The sequence below is a fragment of the Sorex araneus genome, chromosome X (genome assembly GCF_027595985.1).
Source record: "Sorex araneus isolate mSorAra2 chromosome X, mSorAra2.pri, whole genome shotgun sequence".
Lineage (NCBI taxonomy): Eukaryota > Metazoa > Chordata > Mammalia > Eulipotyphla > Soricidae > Sorex > Sorex araneus.
This window is the reverse complement of record NC_073313.1, coordinates 145,163,060-145,187,583: the sequence shown is the minus strand read 5'-3', so window position 1 is coordinate 145,187,583 and position 24,524 is coordinate 145,163,060. Positions and strand designations below refer to the sequence as shown.

The following is a 24,524-nucleotide window of genomic DNA, read 5'->3' as shown; positions in this document are numbered from 1 at the left end:
GGATAATATGGTAGCTTTAATTATTTTAACTTTTTGAGTAAACTCCCTATTGTTTTCCAAAATGGCTGAACCAATTTACTTTCCCACCAATAGTGCAAAGAGTTCCTCGTGCACCCTAACTAACACTTACTGTTACAGCAGCACAATACTTAAAACTGAAAAAAGATTTTTTTTCCTTTTTGGGGTCATACCCGGCGATGCACAGGGGTTACTCCTGGCTCTGCACTCAGGAATTACCCCAGGTTGTGCTCAGAGGACCATATAAGATGCTGGGAATCAAGAACCCAGGTTGCCACATGCAAGGCAAACGCCCTACCTGCTGTGCTATTGCTCTAGCCCCTGCAAAAGTATTTTGAATGTGCTGATATTTTAATACAATAAATCAATTAGCCAACGACTTCATGCTTTTGTTTTCTTCTTGGCCTTTCACAGCATCTGACTACACAGTCCTGAACCCAGAAGAGGATAATTAAAGTATACCAAAATAAAACTAATAGATTAAATTGTCAGTTGTCATTCAGTTGTAATTAGTCATATTCATGATTTACAAGTAATAATTCATTTAGATTTTTTAAAGCAACTGATTATAACAGAGGTTTGCAAACTTACAACCAAGCCTACAACAATTTAAAACTTCAAAGAATAATATTTCATAATATTACCCACTCTGGCTTTATGTAGTATCTATGGCTGCTATGTTGTACCAAATAGCAAAGCTAAGAAGTTTCCACAGACATTTCATGGCCTTTTAAGGTCTAAAATATGGCCCTTTACAAAAGAGGCCAACTGACTCCTGAGGAAAATTTAAGTGCTGAAAGTCATAAACATTAGTGTGGTATTGCTAATGCTTACACACCACATAAATGTTTCTAAATTTTACATATCAGATAAACTTTTATAAAATACAGTTCAAACCATGCATCTCCCTCACTAAAAATGTTGCTAAATCTCATTGATCTCATAGGTGGAATATAGAGAAACACAAATACCCAACTGCAACAAAATCAAAGAGCATGAGAACTGGTTCCCAGTAGGAAGCTTATCACTGGTGGTGAGGTGAGGGGTACAGTCAATGAAGGGTGTAATATGACATTGTGGGAGGGAAGTGGTCACTGTTGAAAGGAATGCTGAAAGGTGGTAGAAAGTGCTGCTATAGAGACAGACTGGGGGTGGGTGGCTAACTAGAGACATTGGGAACGGGAAGAGGACATTAGCGAAGAGCCTAGTATTTGAACATTGTATGCCCGAAACTCAGTCATGAGTAAAATGGCGACTTTGTAATTCATGATTATTCAATTAAAATACAAAAACATTTTTAAAACACTGAAATGTTGAACAGGTCCTATGCAGTCAAGTCCTCAACTTTCCATTCCAACACACCTAAAAAAAACATTCCTTCCTATACCTTTTTGCAAGTGACTTGAATCATTTGTTATCCTTTTACATTCCTACTTTATGGGATATCCTGTGAAATACAGTTCAATGCAGTAAAGCAGGCTCTTTGAAGTCCAGTTTGGATTCTGATTCAGACTATTGCCCTATCATTAGTTCAGAAAGTTACTTATCATTTCTGAGGTTGTCTTCTCATTTATAAAATAATAATTATCCTTACCTCTGAAGGCTATTAAATGATTTAACCCGTGGCATATGAGAACAGTCAAAGAAATGAGTGTTATTACTTCTTCCCAAGCATTCCCAATTAATTCTTCCTCCTCTGTTTTTCCTTACCTTTCCACCAAAAATTGCCACATACCATGTCCACATTCAACCTGTCCCATATTCATGATTCCAGTCTATATCTACTATCTTACATGATGGCAATTTCCACCCATGTCTTATTTTCATATACTAACCTAAGAACTTCTTGAGAGCAGGATACTTTTGTGACTCACTGTCATGTTTGTGACATCAACGAAACAGCTTGAATATAGAATGTGCAAAGATATTTACTGACTTAATGGCATGCACTTAGTGACTATCTATTACACTTATTAGGTATATCATGCTTTACTGGGATAATAAGCATGGACCATATCACTTGTTCTAAATAAAACCTAGCTCATCTTTAAAAATATTTCAAAGATCAAGGGTCAAAATTGCCAACATAAAGCAAAGAAGAAACAGAAAGGGGGCAATACAGGTATCTTTCACATTATTAGGGCCTTTATTTTCCATTAGTTTAGGTTATAATCATCATCTTGAATCAACTACTTCCCTAGGGGAGACAAGCTGAAAAGCACTCATAATATCAATTACCTCTAAACACAAAGCTAAATAAATCTAAATATTCAAACAAGGCCTATATTCATGAAATAATCACCCACACAGTTATAACTGAAATCTTATCCACAAAATCAGACACAAACAGAATAAATACAGAAGTTAAGTTCTATCTAGGTTACAGTAATACATACATAATGCATACACTATAGTGCCCCGGATGTAGCAATACTCTGCCCAGCTTTGCAGTTCAGTCATTTCTGTGATTGCCAGGCATTGCAGTACAGTAGTATTCTCGTCCATCCTAGCAGTGATTAGGCTGGTGGGCACCACACCTTGCAGAGCTTATGGATTAACCAATGCAGGGATCAAATTCAGTGGTTCATGAATGACAGGTATATACTCCAGCCCTTTGAGCCATCACCATGAACCCTGCAGATGGCTTTTGTAGTGTGATATACCAAGCATTAATAGTTCTTAGAAATATTCATAATTTAAAATATGGTCAATTTAACAAGTAAAATTATGCCAACCATTCTTACTGACTTTTTATACCAGACTCCAGTGGTAAAAAGAACCCACAAGTATGAATACGAAATTAGTCACTCAACCATGTCAATATAGGGAATGACATTTTCCAAAAAAATGACAATAGATACCTCTTTCCAACTATTCCTGCTTATGCATTTTCCTCAGAGAAATACTAGAAAGTACACATTCACCAACAAACATAATATGCATCTGATGACCTGCTATCAATACCATCAATAATAGCTGTTTCATTCACTTTCATAACCCATTAACTACTTCAAGTCTCCCAATAATTCCATGAGATGGGTATTCCCCATCCATACGTGAAGAAAGTGATTTGTGCCAGACCCCAAGACAGTAAAGTCAAGATTGTAAACTCTAATTGCAGGGTTTCTAACTCTGCTTGAAGGGCTTTCCTTTGTTTTTCCACTCCACAACGCCTATGCATGGCTTTGTTTTGATTCAAAGCCATTTACTCTCAAAAAAGCCCACTGTTGTCTAGCTAAAAAGCCCCATACCCATACTGGACAGCCTGGATAAAATCCTATAAAAGCCATTTGCACAAGGGAAATGCACACATATGCTGGCCAAACCCAGGTGCTGCTTGTGTCCATGTGACCAAGAGCACATGGTGTCTGAGCATATGTGTCTCCTGCATCTCCCGTCTTGAGATGTGTACTTTCATGCTTTCATGTCTAATGCTGGGATGTGTGTAGGGGCTCTCTCTGCCTTTGGAGAAGTCCGCACTCTGTTTGGAGTATGTTACTCTCAAATATTCTCTCCCTCCTTGTTCTTCCTCAAAAGCCTTCAAATAAAAATTGCTTTACTTCAAAAAAAAGTATCCCAATTTGCAACACATGAGGAAGGAAGAGTAGGTATATAAACATTACTGTGGTCAAAACAGAAGGAAACATCCTGACTTTGATCCATTTTCTATAGAACCATCCAACTTAAAGGGGGATGGTAAAACTGCTAGATTTTATTTCCTTCCTGTCCTATTTCTGGTTCTGTGTTTACTCAGAAATCAAAAGCCCCACCATAATTATCAAGAAACCACATGAGCTAAAATACCTCTTGAAGCTATTGCCACATCCAAAGATTTTAGCCTACATAATTGCTGATTCTTAACATTTTTAGTCTCAGAAAAGCCCATAGCTTATGAAATTTTGCTCTCTCCAAGCATTTAATGAACAATCTTTTTCTTAAAGTATTGTTTAAGATCAGCAAAATAAAGCATGAGTTGTAGAGTTTACCTTCACATAAGTAGCATAAGGCTGCCAAATAAATTGGTCAAGTTTACAAAAACATATTCATCTCTCTCATGTACCCTAGTTGATCACTAAAAATGGACTAGTTCTGCTCACCATATACTACACAAAGCCACTCCTTACCTGTAGCTTTAACAAGCTCCATTTGGCTGTGGATGGATATAGCATCAAACTTAATGTAATAAATCAAAATAAAGCCACATTTTCACAATTTTTCTTTCAATAAGCCCTCACCTTTATAACTACACCTATGGTGTAACTTGCATATCTTTAAACTCTTAATGAATTCTGTTAGATGGTGACACACACCAAATCCTAACCTATAAGTTTCTAAAGGCCAATATTTTAAACATCCTAGTATTAAGGTACTGCTAAGAGTGTATTCAGTTCAGATAACAAATCACTAAATGATCAAATTCAACCAAATGTCCAGCTGGAACTTGGGACAATTTATATATTCTGACCAAAGTGGACAGACAGCATGTGCCAGAAAAGCATTAATTTTATGGAGTAAATCAGAAAAACTGCACAATGAATGCCAGCTGGTAGCAGTTAACACTGATGCCACTTCTAAGCCCTTCTTCTACTCTTCATTTTTCTGTGCTTGCATCTGCCTTGCACAAGGCCCCAATCTAGACCTATCCATACTATTTTAAAGATACTCAGAACACCCTGATAAGTGCACATAACAAATATGATTTTTACTTTCTATCATTTTTCAGCCAATAAAAGAAAAAAGTGATGATTCGTCATTCTTCTAAGTACAAACTTCAGCACAAAGGGTTGACTTGTCTGAACTCTTGTTCAAGGTGTGTATTATTCTTTTTTTACTCTAAGCCTTCTGCCAATTATCTGATGTAAAAAGTGCATCCACAGTGGGGAAAGAGATGGGGCAAGGAGCCCAAAAGCTGTTAGCTCTGACCACTGGAAAAGTGAAGCCAGGTGAGGTTCCTTCAGTCCAATGGTTCCTAGTCCTGGCCTTACATTTGCTCCCTTGGGACAGACCTCCTTGTAGCAGTGATTAGGCGGGTTTCTTATCCAAGTGCAGGGACAAGTCAGAGGGATCATATGAGACCATCCCAAACTTCTGAACACGGACAGATCTTGGCCTATTCTCACTGGGCAAAGGTGTTTTCCTTTATAACATAACATCTGTCACTTTATTAACTGTTCAAATTAAATATTACAATCAGAGGTCAGGACAAAACCATTACTAAAGCTGCTTTCCTTAATCCCCAATTCTTATGAGGTCTTTTGTTAAACATGTCTGACACTACAGACGGGACGGCTGTGCAGATAAAACCATCTGCTAAGTAAAGTTAGACGCTAAGTGTCCCTGACACGGCTACAGATTCTGTCTTACAAGGTTAAGGCCACTAAAAGCAAATGTCCAGTGGTTATGGCCACCGCTTTCTCCAATTGCACTCCCAATTTGTACTTTCCTTTGGCTATGGGATCTGAGCTAGGAATCACTCGGAACTGCCCTGCCCCCTGAAATGTGGTAAGATATAAAAAGCCAGTCACAGGCTCAGGGAAACAACTGTGGGAATCCTTTCACTTACTTCTCATTGCACTGATAAGCGCGTTGCCATCTTTGATCACATCTTTGATGAATTTGTTGGTCCTCTCCAGTTCCTGTTCATAACACTTGAGCCTCTCACGGAAATTGGGGCTGTCCAAGTAACAGTCGCTGAACTCCAGGGGAGGGTGCCCCATGCTTCTAATGGCGGGGATGGAAGGGAGAGAGAGGAAAAGACACAAAGACCAAGGCATATCAGTGGCACGATCGGGGAGAAAGATGGATGAACTGAGTGGGAGACCCACTTGGGAAGTTCACAGCGTCCCTCCCTCTGGAGGCCGGGTACCTGCTCGGGTGGCACTGTCGAGGTGAGCTGGCAGTGTGATCCCGGAAATGGGAGACCCGCGATTGCTCCAGGTAACCGGGAGAGCCCACAGTAGGGTCCCGGCCTGTGCAATTTAGCGATCAGCATGCCCCCCTGGGCATCGCCTGCCCTCACTGGCAGCAGAAGCCACGCGTGGGTCTCGCCTCGCGAGACCCGAAGAATCCTCCCCGAGTGGTTACAAAGTTGACACTCCGACCCGCCCAGGGTGTCGACGTGGGGGAAACGCCGGGGAACAGGAGCCGCCTCTGCGCGCTCCTCGCCTCGGAGGTAGCCGATCTCCTTGGCCCAAGGCCGAGACCCATCCCGAGGGCCCCGTCCCCTCCCGCTTCTTAAAGCCAGCACCCCGGCCGCGTGCCCGCGGACGCCTCAGCGCGCACGGCCGACGCTCGGGCGCTGGCGCTCAGCTGGGTGCCTTTCACTCCGGACTCGCATTACCCGGGTCCTGCAGCATCCAAGCGTGCCTCCCGGTCCAAGGCCGCGGGGTTCGATTCGGCTAGGCACCTCAAGGGTTAATCGGGGGCCGAGTGCAACCCGAGCGGGAAGAGGAGGGCTGGAAGCCGACGCACAATAGCGCCGGTGGCCCCGCGCTGCCCTGCGGAAACTGGGCCAGTTTCTGCTCCTGGGACTCCCGCCGGGAAGCACGGCGGCCTGGGAGATGTAGTCTTTCAGGAGCGCGCCCGGCCCCGCCCCGCCGCCGCGCGCTCCACTAACGCTTTTCCCGAGCGTGCCTCTCTCGGGAGCAGGGCGAGGAGCAGGGCGAGGAGCAGGGCGAGGGGCAGGCGTCCCACGCCACACTGGTGATGTCGGAGGAAGGGAGTGGACACCGGGGAAGAGACACTGTGTTTGGAATATTGGACGCCTAAAAAAAGAAAATCATGGGCTGGAGCAATAATAGCACAGCGGGATAGGGCGTTTGCCTTGCACGCAGCAAACCAGGGTTCGATTCCCAGCATCCCATAGGGTCCCCTGAGCACCGCCAGGAGGAATTCCTGAGTGCATGAGCCAGGAGTGACCCCTGTGCATCGCCGGGTGTGACCCAAAAAGGAAAAAAATAAAAGAAAATCATACATAGCTTTGTAACTTTGTAAGTCACCGGGATTAATAAATAAATAAAACTGAACAATGAAGAGAGTTTCTGAATTAAAGCAAGGCAAAAGTACTCAAGTTTTAGAGTCCAAGGCGAAATTCCCACGTCTGCTTATTCTCTTTGCCTACCTCTCTATTCAGCCTCCCACTGATGGGCCAAGTTCTTTTCCTTTTCCAGTTCACTATTACCTATCACTCTAATTCCTATGGGCCATTTATCGGAACGGATAACCTGTACTCTAACACTGGGCTTGGAATTCACTGCCCAAAACAGGGTTATTAGAAGTTCACGTTTTCTCCAAAAGAAACTCGAAGCATACTTTTGTTGACCTAACTTCTTATATAATCCACTAATTAAAGCACATGATTTTTACCTTTGGCAGTAGAAAACCTTAAAGGGTGCTATTTTCTTGCAGATTAACCATTGTTGAGTAATGAGGCCTACTCAGAAGATAGCTGCCCTAATATTAAATGTAATCAGAGGGGCCAGAAGGATAATATAGTGGCTAACACAATTGCTTTGCGTGGGGCCAATCTGGACTTAGTCCCCTGTGCCCTACCAGTAGTGTTCCCAGAGCACACAGCCAAGAGAAAGACTTCAGCACAGCAGAGATGGCCCTCCCGTCAAGAAATAAGTAAATAGGGGCTGGAGAGATAGCACAGCAGGTAGGGCGTTTGCCTTGCACGCGGCCGACCCGGGTTCAAATCCCAGCATCCCATATGGTCCCCTGAGCACCGCCAGGGGTAATTCCTAAGTGCAGAGCCAGGAACCCCTGTGCATCGCCAGGTGTGACCCAAAAAGCAAAAAGAAAAAAGAAAGAAGTAAATAAACAGAAAGAAGTATAAGAGCCTTGAAGATTGAAAATAACATGCACATGAGCAAAAAGATTGATTCTATTTTGGATAAATGATTAGATTAATTGAAACTCTTGAGGAAAGCCAAGTGAAGCTAGAATGGAAGGGAGTTGTAAATAGAGCATAGTGCCACAATACCACTATAATATATAAACATAAATTTGGTGACTTAACACAATTTTATCACTACCGTAGGGATGTCTGAAATCAGAAACGGGTATCAGTGTCATATTCCAAATTTTAAAAGTCCTGCTTGCCTTTTAGAAGCTGTAACGGAAATCCACTTTCTTGCTTTTTCCAGTTTCTAGAAGATTTTGTAATTCCTTCACTTATAGTCCCTTACTTCACGTTCAAAGACAGCGATGTCTAGTCAGTCTTTTTCCCACTGTGTCATTCCAACACTGACACTCCTGTCTCCTCTTTAACTTATAAGAACCCACCAAATAATCCAGGAAAATCTCATCTTAAAATCCTTAACCTTAGTCACAGCTGCAAAATCCCTTTTGTTATATGCAGTAATGTTTATAGATTCCAGGGACTAAGATAGGAATATCTTTGTGGGAACACTCTTCTACTTGCTACACAACCTATATATTTTATAAATATAGCATGCCTCACTAATCCTCAAAACAATCCTGAGGCTCGTTTTCTTTTTGTAACCATTTAAAATTGAATAACTGAGAATAACCATTTAAAAATAGAATAACTAACATAGAGGTTAAATTCTTCCCAATATTTACTCCCAACAGAAAATTGGGGTTGCTTGGATTTGAACCTAGCTTGGCTGATTCACCGTCACTGTGATCCCGTTGCTCATCCATTTGACCAAGTGGGCACCAGAGAGATGTCACTAAAAAGGAAAATTGCACACCATTATCCTTGATGAACATTATGCAAAAATTATTCAACAAAATATTAGTGAACAGTGCTAAATTATATGTCAAAATGATAACACAAAACAATCAAACTGGGCTCAGTCCATGGATGGTTCAATATATACAAATCAATTCATGTAATACACCATATCAGAAAAATGAAAGATAAAAGTGTATAATCATATTAATAGATGCATAAAAATATTTTGAGAAGATTCAACATTAATTCATGAAAATTCATGAAAAAATATTCAGCAAAATAGGAATAGAAGTATGTACCTCAAGATAACAATTCTATATGCATAAAACCCAGAGCCAACATCATACTAGAACATTTTTTTCTAAAATCAGCCAAGTATGTCAACTTTCTCCATATTACTCTATGTGGTTTTGAGTATTCTCAGCATAGCCGTCAGGAAAATAAATTTGAAAATAAAAAGACATTTGAATAGGAAAATAAGTTAAACTATTACTATTTTCAGGTGACATGGTAATATACAGGAAAACGCTGAGAATTCACTAAAATTGTTAGAAATAACACAGAAAATTAGCAGTCTACAAAATCAATATATTAAAATTTGTTGCATTTATATACGTAAAGAATAACCTAGAAAATAGTAAATTTAAAAGAACCCATTCAAGGGGCTGGAGCAATAGCACAGCGGGTAGGGCGTTTGCCTTGCATGCGGCTAACCTGGGTTCGATTCCCAGCATCCCATATGGTCCCCTGAGCACCACCAGGAGTAACTCCTGAGTGCAAAGCCAGGAGGTAACCCCTGTGCATTGTTGGGTGTGACCCAAAAAAAAAAAAAGAACCCATTCAAACAAGTATCTAAAATAATTAAATGTCTAAGAATCGAGTAAACAAAGATGTGAGAAAGTTATATGGTAAAAACTAAAAGTTTAGTGACAAAATATAAGATATCAAGAAGTAAAAATATTCGGGGCTGGAGCGATAGCACAGCGGGTAGGACGTTTGCCTTGCACGCGGCCGACCCGGGCTCAATTCCCAGCATCCCATATGGTCCCCTGAGCACCACCAGGGGTGATTTCTGAGTACAGAGCCAGGAGTAACCCCTGTGCATCGCCAGGTGTGATCCAAAAAGCAAAAATAAATAAATAAATAAATAAATAAATAAATATATTCTATGTTCATGAATTGGAAGATTTAATATTGTCAAAATGACCATCCTACAGAAAGCATTATGCAGTTTCAATTAAATCATGATTTTTAAAACACCAATGCCATTATTCAAGAATTTATAAAAATTTATAATAAAGTTTGTATGAAATCATAAAACTCCCTGAATAACCAAAGCAATTGAGTATAAATGATAGGAACTGTTTAATTTTTCTGACTATAAATTATATGATAGATTTAGTCATAAAAACTATGTGATTAAGGCGGTCTCTCAGACTAAGGTACAGAATGGAGAGGTCAGAGATATGCCCTAATATTTATGAACTACAAATCTATGATAAAGGAGTTACTACATAAAGTGGAGCAAGGATAGCTTTAGAAACAAATGATATTGGGAAAACTGGAGATCCATTCATTAAAGAAAAAGAAAGAAAGAAAGAAAGAAAGAAAGAAAGAAAGAAAGAAAGAAAGAGAGAGAGAGAGAGAAAGAAAGAAAGAAAGAAAGAAAGAAAGAAAGAAAGAAAGAAAGAAAGAAAGAAAGAAAGAAAGAAAGAAAGAAAGAAAGAAAGAAAGAAAGAAAGGAAGGAAGGATGGAAGGAATGAAGGAAGGAAGGAAGGAAGGAAGGAAGGAAGGAAGGAAGGAAGGAAGGAAGGAAGGAAGGAAGGAAGGAAGGAAGGAAGGAAGGAAGGAAGGAAGGAAGGAAGGAAGGAAGAAAGGAAGAAAGAAAGAGAAACTGGAATTGTACCTCACACCATTCATAACATAAATCAAAGTTAATTAAATACTTTAAGATCACAGCAGAATGCATAAAGTATAACAAGGAAAACAGAAAAAAGCATCTCTCAAGGAATTTCACTTTAGACGTATTTTTAATAATTTGATTCCATTGGAAAACAACACAAATTAAACAAATGGCACTGCATCAAATTTAAAAGTTCTTGAATGGCAATGGAAACTCAAGCTGAAATAAGAGTGAATAGGAGGGGCTGGAGCAATAGCACAGCAGGTAGAATGTTTGCCTTGCACGCGGCCAACCCGGGTTCGATTCCCAGCATCCCATATGGTCCCCCGAGCATCGCCAGGAGTAATTTCTAAGTGCATGAGCCAGGAGTAACCCCTGTGCATGACTGGGTGTGACATAAAAAGCAAAAAAAAAAGAAAGTGAATAGGAGAAAACATTTATATACAATATATCAGATAAATGGCTAATATCTAAGGTATATGTGGCAGTCAAAACACTCAACAATAACAAAATAACAATGACCCCATCAAAAACAGTAAGAAATGAACAGACAACTTTCTGAAAAGGACATAAGGATGACCAATAAGCATGTGGAAAAGTGTTCACTGTCACTTATTAGTAAGGAAATGGTAATCAAACAATGAGACATCTCACATCAGTAAGAATGGCATACATTAAAAGACTGCAAATAACTGATATTTAAAAATGTGATAAAATGATCCTCATTAACTGTTGGTAGAAATGTCGTTTGGTTCAGCTTTTGGGGAAAATAATATGGAGATCCTCAAAAAAGAAAATTTTCTCAATAGAATCTTAGAAAATTGAATGTAACTATACATTAAAAGGATATATCACAAACAAGCAGTGTTGATGTCAGGAATGAAAATATGGTTTAACATACCTCAATCCATTGACATCATACAATATTTCAACAAAAAGAAAGATTGAAAAATCATATATACAAATAGAAGCAAAGAGGGTTTTTATATAAAATCCAGCATCTATTTATGATTTTAAAATAATGTGAACAAAATAAGGATATGAAACTTTTCTCAAAATAAAAATAGTCAACTACAACACAATCAGTATCAATAGAGAAAAAATTAAAGCATTGGTCTAGAGATCAGGAACAACACAAGACTTTCCACTGTCTCCAACTTTATTCAATATAACATTGAAAGTTCTAACTACAGCAGTTAGACAAGACAGGGAAGAGAGTGATAGTACAGGCAGTAAGAAGATTGGACAATAGGTACATATGGACAGTGGTAGAGTGTCTTGGAAATTTCAATAGTAGGAGGGTGCAGTAACTTTGTATATTGATACTATAAACTTAAACACTAATATAAATATATTATCTACTGTAATAAAATATTTATAATTAACATTGTAAGAAGTAGGGTGAGGAAAGTGGTGGCCAAGAAGGAGGGTGAAGAGGAAAAAGACTTTAGAAAAAAATCTAAATTTTAGATAAATTTCATGGAAGTGAAACTATTATATAAAGGTATTGCTTGTATCACTTGTCATCCCGTTGCTCATTGATTTACTTGAGCGGGAACCGGTAATGTCTCCATCCGTACCTGTCACGTGCTAGTGTAGCCCAAAGGCGTCTGCTCGCTCCAGGAACACAAAGAGCATCAAACCGTTCCTTCAGGGTCTTGATGTAGAAGTCTGACCATCTTGTAGGTGGGCGACCAGGCATTCTTTTTATGTCCCGTGGAATCCAGTCGGTAACAGCTCTAGTCCAGAGGTCATCTCCAAATCACATTATGTGTCCAGCCCATCTGATTTTTGATGCCTTGGCAAACGAGATAGCATCCCTGATTCTCGATTGTTGACAGAGGTTGGAACACCGTATTCCTTCTCTCACTTGAGTAAAACGTGATACTCCAAGCATAGCTCTTTTGATTCCTCTTTGGGAGACCCAGATAGAGTTCTCATCCTGTTTTTGTAGGGCCCAGGTCTCTGAGGCATATGTTAGTGCAGGAAGAACAATGGAGTTGAAAAGATGTGCTGTTCATCCTCTTAACAACTTCTCCGATGCTCTTGAAGGTGTTCCACGCCACTCTCTCGCTCCTGCGCAAGTTCTGGCACCAAGTCATACTTCATGTTGAGTTCTTAACCCAGGTACATGCAACTGCTGCATTCTGAGATATTCATTCTGTTGAGAGCAAATGGAACATCAGGAACTAGTTTGTTTCTCATAAACATTGTCTTCATAAGGTTCAGCTGCAGACTGACCTTTCTACACTCACAGTTGAAGTTGGCCAGCATTTGTGCCGCTTGGCTAATGTTTGGTGTTATAAAAACGATGTCATCAGCAAGGTGGAGGTGGTGTAGTTGCCAACCATCTATCTTCACTCCCATTCCTTCCCATTCCAGTCATCATATGACGTTCTCGAGGGAGGCACTGAAGAGTTTCAGTGAAATGGTATTGCCCTGTTGAATCCCTCTCTTTATGTCAATGATCATTTCCTTGTAGAATGGTGAGAAACTGGTGGTGAATCCGTAATGCAGCTCAAAGAAGATCCTGATGTACTGAGTTTGAACGCCCTGTTTGGCTAGGGCTTCAATGACCACTTCAGTCTCAACAGAATCAAAGGCCTTCTTTAAATCGATGAATGTTAGACAAAGCAGCATCTTGAATTCATGAAACCTCAATGAACTTGGTCACCATGTGGATATGATCGATCCTGCTGAATTCTTCTCGGAACCCGGCTTGCTTGCATGGTTGTCCTTCATCTAGTCTTCTGCCAATCATATTGAGGATGACTCGAGTGAACAACTTGTAGACAATGGACAACAGGCAGATCGGGTGATAGTTTCTGATGTCGTGGATGTCTCCCTTCTTGTACAACTGAATGGTCCTTCTGGTTTTCCATTGGGATGGAAACTTGCATTCATACATGTAGCGTTTGAAGAGCCAAGCTAGTGTATATGTATAAAGCTATATACATGTATATATGTATATATATATATACATATATACATGTATATGCCATTATAGATTTATCTGAGTTCAAAGAAAGTACAACACCAAGTGAGTTCTACTGAGCGAAAGTGAAAGCAAAAGTGAACTTTTGTTTATATCTCAGTGTAGGTTTATCAATGGTAACAAATGCACCAGTATCGAAAAGGATAATGAGGAAAGATATGCATTCATGGAGCATTGATATATGTGAAATTTATGGTTTGTGGTTTGTAAAGATAATACCACATCCATATTCTTAACACAGTTGAATGTATATTTCTTAAGAAATCACTGTAATTTAAATGTGAGGCAGGGAAAGATACTGAGCTTGGAGCAATTCAGACCTATACAGACCTGAAGTCAAACTAACCCCAACTCTCAGAAGCCTCATAACCTTGAACATGTCACATCATCTCTCCTTGGAATTATTTCTTATTCAAAAAAAAATTCAATTACATTGCACGAACGTGGCAGGCACATAATAGCAGTGCCATTTTATTGGATACAATCCTTTTCATTGTTCTTGTTCTGATGCACAGCAGAGGTAGAAAGAACTCATATTCCTCACAATTATATTTCTATAAAAATATTTTTACTTATATAACAACACATCTGAAGTCCTATTTGTGGTCATCATAGGAAATTAAAAAGCATAGACAGAAGAATTTGCATTTCAGCTCACATGGAGTTCTAACCTCTTTTGTGGTTCTGGACACTTTCAGATCTCTCACAGGATATTCAGCATAATAACATGGTTATGACTCCCTTTCAGACTTTAAGAAATTCTGAACTTACACAACTTAGTGGATTGCTCCAAGATGCAGTTTCCACACAGTTCTAAGTCTTCACAAAGTTCAGCTTGAGTATTTCAGTACAGTACCTTATCAGTTTGATGTGCCTGTCTGTCCTTTATGCTGGAATCAGAACTATAAATCTGATGCAGCAGATCAACCTCCTTATAAGTTTCAAATTGCTTTCACTGACATAAAAGGCACAAATCAGGTAAAGGAGGTAGCTCAGCAGTTGAGTATTGCCTTGCATGTGTGAAGCTCAGAGTTGCTTTTTTTTAATTGAATCACTGTGAGATATACCCTTATAAAGCTGTTCATGGTTAGGTTTCAGTCATACAGTGTTCCAACACCTATCTCTCCACCAGTGCACATTTCCCAGCACCAGTATCCCAGTTTCCCTCCCATCACCACTATCCTGATTCCTGGGCACCAAATGATCTCTCCATCAATGCCAGGAGCAACTCCCAATAATCAAGCTAAGATTAGCTCCTGAGCACAAAGGAGTGCGCCCTCCCCACAATCTGAAAAAGAAAATCACAAATAAAAAGAAAATAATGAAATAATATCATAGTATTTATAAAAGGAAAAGGTCCATTAGAAAAGGTTCCTTAAATTTTGTGTTTGGCTTTTGGGTCACACCTGGCTACTCTCAGGGCTTACTCCTGGCTGATCCCTGACCTCAGAGATCACATCTGAGCATGCTTGGGGGCCCATATGGAACATTGGTGATTGAACCCAGATAGGCTGCATGCAAGGCAAGCACCTTAACCACTGTACTACTGCTCTGTTCAATTATTAATAATTTTATTTATTCAATTAAAAAAGAGCTCTGGGCTTCACACATGCAAGGCAAAAAAACCTAGAAAAGATCATTTAAAAAACATTCAAGAAAACAAAATAAATGCCCCAAATAACTTAATATTACAACTTCTGCATTATCTTGCTCATCTAGAAACATAGCTAGTTTCATTAAAACAATTTCTTTACAGATTTTGTTATCATTTACATTTCTCCACTGTTGGGGCTGGACTGAGCTACCAGGATGAGCCCAGTGGTTTGGATGAGGTTGAACTGCCTTAGTAAATAATTTCTTAATAAATAATTTCTTTTGGCTGCCTTAATAAATAATTTCCTAAATTATAACAAAATTGTCAGTCTTCCTTTTCTCACAGATTCCTGGTTCTGCTTAAGCCTGTTTGTTGTCAGTATGCAGATCCTAGGTACTTAGCTTGTTTGTTGTCAGTATGTAGATCCAACATTGTCTGTTTTCCCGTATGCAGAAGAAGTTTGCATGATCTTCCCATAACTCCTTTGGTGACTGTATTGCACCCTTAAGAGTTTCCATGATCAATAAAAGGAGATTACCGGGCTCTCTACCTCTGTCACAGTTAGAGAGAAACTTGGCCCTCCGTGAAATACATTTCTTCCATGTTCCTTGTCTCAGCGCCTCCAACCACACGACTATTCACGCAACACTCCACATATGAAATAAAGGGGGGTTCTTCAAAAATGACCTGGGACCCTTAAAAGGTAATTTTCCAAGCCTTCAGAAATGTTTCACTTTAGTAATTTATGAAATGCATTAAAAATTTTATTCTGGGGGCTGGAGTGATAGCACAGCGGGTAGGGCGTTTGCCTTGCACACAGCAGGCCGACCCGGTTTGATTCCCAGCATCCCATATGGTCCCCTGAGCACCGCCAGGGGTGATTCCTGAGGGCAGAGCCAGGAGTTACCCCTGTATCATTGGGTGTGACCCAAAAAGCAAAAAAAATTTTTTATCATAAAGTAATATTTTATAACACCTGTGATTTTTTTTACAAATAATCAAAACCCCTTTATTTTAAAGAGTTACAATCCTTCAACTGGAAGGGAAAGAAATTAAAGAAGTTAACTGGCCTTTATCAGTGAAGAAAGAAATTGGAGGGCAATTCTGGCTAAAAGTAGATAGAGAGTGGACAGCTCAGTTTGATGACTTCTCTTATGCCAAACACATTTATGTCAGACCTGATTTACTATGAATAACAACCCCATAAGGATAACTCTGTTGTCCCCTCATTTCACAAATGAAGCAACTGAAATTCAGAAAAAGTTAAACTTGGTCAAAGTTATTCAGAAAATAAGTGATATACCAGAGATTTAAATTCATTTCTGATATTATGTCTTGTTTTTCAGAATAACATGCCAGTATGTAATTTCCAATCCTTCCAGTTTATATGGTGGTCCGTGTACTTAGACTGTATTTGGAAGAAATAATAGAGGCAGTATAATTTGTTGGTAATTGCAGCAAGTGATTTGAAATTGTTCCAGGTTTAGTATTATTAACAAGGGCCTTTTGTTAAACTTCTCTGAAGAACTATCTGACAGATCTAGTTCCTAAGCCATATATGCACTTAACTCTAGAATTTCCATATTTGTACATTGTAGACAGAGTTTATAACAACTCCTTAGCACTACAACTTTTCTAGCCTTAGTTCTGGCCAGGCCTAAATCTTGTACTATTTCTGGCACCGCTCACAGCCCAAGTTTTGACTCTACTTTGAGAGGACTTGGCCTAGTTTCTTTCCTTATCTCAAGCCAAGATTGAAATAATTCTAAGTGACAAATGGTTGAAGGAAGTACAAATTGTTTTCCATAGTTCTTTGCACATCCAACTCTTAAAAAATTCTTCTCCTTAAAATGTCCATTTATTATATTTCTTATCTTTTAAAGGTAATAGGAACAGAGTTTTTTTGGCCCTTGGGATAAATGCTAAAGAGAGTAACTGCTTATTGTATTTATGTTCATTGCAGCACAATTCACAGTGGTCGAAATCTGTAACAACCCAAATGCCCAAGAACTTATTGCTGGATAACGAAAAAATGGCACATATACAAAATATAATACTACTTGGCCATAAGAAAAGATAACCCATGCAGTTTTCTATGTGAATGAATCTGGAGACTATAATGCTGAGTGAAATTAGTCAGAAAGAGAGGGACACATATGAATGATCTCCCTCATATGTAATACAAAAATAAATGTATAATGAAACAATAATTACCAAAAGGTAATGAAATTTCAGAACTGATCTTTAGTCATAAGAATATAGCTGGAAAGAAGATGCAGGGAATAAGACAGGGGTAGGGTAGGACATTGGGACAGTGGTGAAGGAAAGCAAATAATGTAGTGTTGAAATGTTTTATGCATGAATCACTGCCATTATAAATATGCAAATCACAGTGCCTAAAATAAAAAGTTTTAAGAAATCAATTTTTGCAGTTAAAAATATAATCTAGTTTTGCCTTTGAATCCTCTCTCCCTCTTCCAACACAGTGGTCTAAACAAAAGAGAAAAATAAGAATAGAAAGATTATCTCCCTAAGAGACCTTCTGGAGGTACTGGTGGACAAAGTATATAACTACTAGTCAGTTGGGCTGATGAAATAGACGACCTGGAAGATGTGTCAAATACTTGGCACAGTAATGATGATGATATGTATAGGGCATCTCCAATTGACAGCTTCATCCTGCCCACTGCTCCATGGGTTGTTGAGAAACCAATATAGACCAGAGCAATCATCCCAGATCACTGACCTACACTGCCTTTTTTGGGTACTTACCCTATGATTTGACAGAGGAATTCATCAAATAATTCTTTAGAGGGTTAAATATCAGTGCTGTGCATTTGCCACGTTAACTCAGCAATCCAGAGAGGTATAGGTTTTACTTATTCTCAGTTTGAAGAGCTGGATTCATTGCTCAGTTCCCAGACCCTCAATGAATAGTCTTTTTGAAAATTTTACTTTTATAAAGTTGTTCAAAATAATTTATTATATCATGGTGGTGGGATTGAATAAAATATTTCAACATCAAGCCCACCATCATTACACCTTCCCCACCACGACTATTTTGAATTTTCCCACCACTACCCAAGCCTGCACCAAAGACAGATGCTAAATAATGTATTTTATATTGCTTTTTATGAATAATCCACTAAAAATGATCAGATGGTCTCCTTAGAGGAAAGTGTTTGAAAATTGTACCTCACCCTGGAGCTATTAAGCCCCTTTATGAAAGATCACTAACATGTTGTTACAGGCTGAGCCTTGTGTGCCTATATATATTCATATATATATATATATATTTATACATCATCATCATCATCATCACTGTCATCTCTTTCTTCATTGATTTGTTCAAGCGGGCACCAGTAACATCTTCATTTGCCCCTGTCATGTACTGGTGTAGCCCAGTGGTGTCTGCTCACTCCAGGAACACGAAGAACACGTTGTTGTTACTGCTTTTAGCATATCAAATATGTCACAGGTAGCTTGCCAGGCTCTGCCATGCAACTGTTGACTCAGGAAAAGTTAATATTTTGAGGAATTCACTTGCATCTTCCAAAGACAACAAACCAGGACTGTTTGGGATTTGGGAAAAAATTTGGGAATTCCTTGTACTGTCTATTGGGAATAGCTCAGAGGCGAACTATCCTCCAAGAAAGTCTTCCAGGAGAGGTTCCCCCAAGAACCAATGTCAATCCTCTCCTATTTGCAAATACTCGGTTCTCCCTGAGAATATATAAATATAAGTATATTTATAAATACATACTGTAGCACTATAGTCCTGTTGTTCATCGATTTCCTTGAGTGGGCACTATTAATGTCTCCATTGTGAGACTTGTTGTTGCTGTTTTTGGCATATCAAATATGCCACGGGTAGCTTGCCAGACTCTGCCATGTGGGCGGGATACTCTCGGTAGCTTACTGAGCTCTCCGAGATGTATGAAGGAATCGAACCTGGGTCGGCTGCATGCAAGGCAAACACCCTACCAGCTGTGCTATTTCTCCAGTCCACAAATATATACATATTTGTATAAACATAACTATAACTTTAACTGTAAATATATATTTATACATATATATTATATATAATATTTTTATCAAGATCAGTTGTCGTCTACTTTACACCCCATCAAATGTGCCATGCTACTCTTGGTATATCAGTAGAGTGGCATAAGTATGAGGTATTGTGGCCTCTCCAGGAATATAGAACTCTCCAGGAATTCTAAAATTTTAAATAGGGTGCTAGAGCTAGAGTTACATTTTTTTAAACTTTTTTATTGAATCACTGTGAGATAGACCCTGACAAAGATGTTCATGATTGTATTTCAGCCATACAATATTCTAACACCCATCCCTCCACCAGCGCACATTTCCCAGTGCCAGTGTCCCCAGGTTCCCTCCCATCAAACCCCACCCCCTGCCTGCCTTTTCTTCTTCCTCTCTCTCTCTCTCTCTCTCTCTCTCTCTCTCTCTCTCTCCCTCTCTCTATCTATCTGTCTCTCCTTTGGGGCATTTATTTATTTGTAAGTCTCTGGATCATGGCAGTTAATCTCAATGGAGAGTCCTTAGGTAACAGGAAAATTCCAGTGGACGGTGCTGATCAAGCACAGGAAAAAGATAGGTATGATCATTCTTTTGGGAAAGATCAAAATCATGATTCTGACAAAACAGATACAAACTGGAGGGCCTGTCCTACTACAGACAACTTTGATAATTACCCACCAAGAAGAGGTGACGGCAGCTTTGGAGACAACTATTGAGATGATGATTCAGACCAATACTGGGATGGGTATTGGGATGGTCTGAACTAGGATATGGATCTATATAGGGGCAGAGATCGCTATGATAACCTGGGTGTCAGACACTATGATAGAGACTATGAGTTCTGGATTGGCAGTGGCAGGAGAGCTTTTGGTAGTGGGTACCATAGGAATGATGACTACAGACTAGGTGGGGACCGCGATAAAGACAGATAAAAGAAATGAGATGATGATCGGTAGTGGAGCTCCAGGGCTGATTACTTTCAGGGTGACTACAGGCATGACGATAGACATCCCCCTCTAAAATCCAAACTGGACCTAAAGTCACAGAGCACTCCTAAGGAAGATGATTCCTCTGCTAGCACTTCCCAGTCCAGTTGCGCAGCCTCTATCTTTGGGGGTGAAAACCCATTTTTAATTTTTTTTATTTTATAAGTTAGTTCACAGTATTTGATTACATTTAATATTCAAACACCAATCCCAACACCATTACACCTTCCCACCACCAAATTCGGGATGTTTCCATCCTAATTCCTGTCCCAAAACACAACTGAAAGAATATATTTCGTATTGCCTGTTATGAAGAACTGTTGAACATGCTTACAAAAAAGTGCTCATATAGGAAACAGTGTGAAGATTGTTCTATTTTAGCAGGAGTCATTATGATATTATATAGGATATCACTAACATGTTGTTAAAGTTTGGGTGACATGAGCTTTGGTATATATATATATGAAATTATGTATATATGCATACATATATATTTCCCTCTATGATTTGTTGCCTACTATCTGAACCCCATCAAATATCGTTCGGTAATTTTGGAGAATGGGTAGGGAGTGTCAAGCAGCCGTTCGGTTCAGGAATATGTTCACTCATATGTGAGGCTTAGCCTGAGCAAGTGGGGAGTGGCCTGGAGTGTGGAGGTGGTTAGGTTGTGGAGGTCGGCTGCTGGAGCTGGGTCCCCTGGAGCAGGGAAGGCTCTAACCCACCCCCCTCTGGGGCACCCCGAGTGAAAACAGTCTGGTGCAGAGACCAGTGGCATGGCTATGGGGACCTCATGTTATGCTCCCTTCTGGGAGAAACAGCCGTGTGATCTGGGTGGTGGCGGATGATGGGATTATCTAGGGAAAAGCCTGTTGACACAGCTGCTAGGGAATGAGAAGTAGACGAGTGTCTACAAAAGGAACGGGAGAACTTGCAGCATCAGCTGAATGAGTCAAAATAGAATGACAGCCTTGGAAATGACACCCATTTCTTAGAGAAATGGAGGAACTTATGAACAGGAATGGTTGAGGACAGGAAGTGAATCATCACAGACTGGAACCTCAGCCACATCTGGCAGAAGTAAGTCAAATTAGGATGCACTGAGGAAAGAAAGTGAGAAATCTCTAGAAAGCAAAGCACTCAAAAAGGAGAAAGATTGCCACTCTCCATCATCTAAAACTCCCAAACCTTAACATCCTCTAAAGTAATTCCAGCCCCACACCAAAAGAGAATGTTTAGGCAAAGAGAAGTTCTTACCCTCCTTCTCGATCTCAGAGCTCAGACCCAGAAAAGCAGTCCTCTACAAGTGATGTGGGGAAAGTTGTTCTGGCTCAGTCATCTGAGAAGGACAAGTAAGGAAAGCTGAAAATAATAAAATATATGGTGTGAGTGTCCCAAAAGGCCAAAGTGGCAATTGAAAGTGGTCCAGGAGATGGAACAAAGACCACTGAAAAGAGTCAGATCGGAAAGATGGCAAAAAGGATCAAGACCTCTACATCCTGTGCTTCCGCCTACTCTCTCTCCACCCTGGAACATGTGAGAGCAAATCAAATCTACCTGCACAACACTAAATAAAACTCATTATCTTCTGGGGGAAAAAGAATATAATCTACTTTAATCTATGTGATTAAATAGATACCATGGTCTTTTCTATAGGATACATAGTTTTCAACAAGACCATATCAATGCTATGTGTTGAAAAGAACCTTGAGATTGTCTCCTTGAGACCATTTTCCATATCATTTTTTGATATTCTAATAAGACATCAATTAAAATACATATATCCAAAATTTATTTCAGTTCTGAAAAGCTTACAATAATGGTATGTCTTTTTTATTTAATAAGTTTCAGTCAATGTACGAATGCCCATCCATTCACCAGTGTATGTTTCCAATCACCAATGTCCCAGTTACCCTCGACCCCTCCCACCAGTCTGCCTCTATGAAAGACACTTCTCTCTCTCTCTCTCTCTCTCTCTCTCTCTCTAGGTATATATATGTATATATGTCACTCATTTCTGGGGTCCACAAATGAGTGTGATATTTATATATCTGTCTATCTCCCTCTGACTTATTTCAATAATCATTATACTCTCCATGTCCATCCCTGTATAAGGAATTGTTATGGATTCATTTTTAACAGCTGTGTAATATTCCATTGTGTGGATGTACTATAGTGTCTTCATCCGGTTGTCGGTTCATGAGACCTTAGGTCAATTCCAGGTTCTGGTTATTGTAATTAGTGTTGCAATGAATGTGGGAGTGCTTTTAGGCATTAAATTTTTTGGTAATTGAGTTTTAACAGTCACAGAAATAGTGTATGGGTCATATGGAAGTTCAATTTCAAGTTTTTGACAGATGTCCAAATTGTTTTTCAAAAAGGCTGGACCAGTTGACATTTCCACTAGCAGTGAATGAGCATCCCTTTCTCTCCACATCCACACCAGCACTGGTTGCTCTTGTTCTTTTTATGTGTTCCAGTTCCTGTGGTGTGAGATGATAACGCATTGCTGTTTTGATTTGCATCTCCCTGATGATAAGTGATGAAAAACATTTCCTCATGGACTTTTTTCCCATTTGTATTTATTCTTTGAGTAAGTTTTTGTTCATATATTCCCCCCATTTTTTTTTGGTTTTTGGGTCACACCTGGCAATTCACAGGGGTTACTCCTGGCCCATACACTCAGGAATTACTCCTGGCCGTGCTCAGGGGACCATATGAAATGCTGGGAATCAAACCCAGGTCAGCCACGTGCCAAGGCAAATGCCCTACCCGCTGTGCTATCACTCCAGCCCACTTCCCCCCATTTTTATGGGGTTTGGATTCTTTTTCTTGTGACGCCTTACAAGTGCCTTTTATATCTTGGGCATTAATCCCTTACTAGGTGAGTCCTGGATAAATATTTTTCCCATTCCACGGGTTGTCTTTGTATCTTGGTCATCATTTCTTTTAAGTGAAACAGCTTCTTAGTTTAATGTAGTCCCATTTCTTTATATTTTTTTCCACTTGCTTGCTCAGTGGTGTTTCATCCTTGAAGATGCCTTTAGATTCAATGTATTTGAGAGTACTGCCCACATTTTTCTTTATGTACCTTTTGTACCCAGGTCTGATATAGAGGTATTTAACCCAACTTGATTTGGCTTTTGTGCATTAAATTACAAATAAGACTGAGTTTATTTTTTTGCATGTAGCTGACCAGTTTTCCCAACATTACTTGTTAAAGAGTAACAAGTGCTCCACTTAAGTTTTTTGTTTCTTTACCAAAAATTTACTGGTCATTAACTGAAGGTCTGACTCAGGAAACTAAATTGTACTGAATTTATTGGTGGGTCTGTCTTTATTCCATGCTGTTTTAATTAGAACAAAGATGGGGAAAATAATGGCTCCCATTTTATTTTTCTTAAGGATTAATTTAGCTATTAAAGGCTCAGAAGCTTATTGTCCATCTGAATTTCGGGAATGATTGATATATTTTTTGAAAAATGACGTGGGTATCACTATAGGGAATGTATTGTATCTTTCCCAGAAATTTAGAGAGAGTTATCATCTTAATATTAATCTTCCCAATCAAATACATGAGCTGGGGATGGGTTTCCATTTATTTTGTCCTTTTTTTCATTTCTTGAAGTGTTGTTTTCTAATTGTCTTTGAAAAGTATAAGCTGATTCCGAGGTATTTTCTGTGGCAAAGAAAATATTCACCAAAATATTCACCAAAATACAATTTGGTGAATGGACATTTTAAAATAGCTCTCTTCTGTTTCATTATTTGCATATAGGAAAGTCATGGACTTTGACATTTTACAAATCATTTTTTCTACAGCTTTTGGGGAGTCTTCAGAATTTTATAAATAGTGTATATGCCAGGAGGTTGACTCCATAGCTTGGAACTTGGCCTCACAAGCTGGGGGAAAGTCATACCAAATGGAGAAGGGAACACCAAGTAAATTGTGAGTGGAGATCCCTCGTGGTAAGGGAAATGCGCGCTGAAAGTGGACTAGTGACCGAACATGATGGCCACTCAATGCCCCTATTGCAGACCACAACACCCAAAAGGAGAGAGAGAACAAATTGGAATACCCTGCCACAGAGGCGGGGTGAGGTGGGGGATGGGACTGGGGGGTGGGAGGGATACTGGGTTCATTGGTGGTGGAGAATGGACACTGGTGGAGGGATGGGCTCCCAAACACTGCATGAGGGAAAAACAAGCACAAAATGTTTGAATCTGTAACTGTACCCTCACTGTGACTCACTAATTAAAAAATAAAAAAATAATAAATAAATAAATA

General features: G+C 39.5%; 1 protein-coding gene and 1 pseudogene across 2 annotated transcripts in view; one reads left to right on the top strand and one right to left on the bottom strand.

Moving 5' to 3' along the window:
• OPHN1 (oligophrenin 1) overlaps positions 1 to 6,547 on the bottom strand; it is a 530,418-nt gene extending 523,871 nt beyond the window's left edge. Inside the window, exons 1-2 of one of the 2 annotated variants that reach the window (XM_055122033.1) lie at positions 6,359 to 6,547; positions 5,582 to 5,739 (exon numbers count right to left, since the gene is read on the bottom strand). In XM_055122033.1, coding sequence (XP_054978008.1) covers positions 5,582 to 5,735 — 154 coding nt within the window. In that variant the 5' untranslated portion in view covers positions 5,736 to 5,739; positions 6,359 to 6,547. Of the gene's footprint in view, positions 1 to 5,581; positions 5,740 to 5,884; positions 6,035 to 6,358 lie in introns of those variants that run through there. The other variant, XM_055122034.1, reaches the window with a different exon arrangement.
• A 6,587-nt stretch (positions 6,548 to 13,134) lies between these two features.
• LOC101556009 (eukaryotic translation initiation factor 4B-like) lies at positions 13,135 to 21,807 on the top strand (annotated as a pseudogene).
• Positions 21,808 to 24,524: the final 2,717 nt, after the last annotated feature.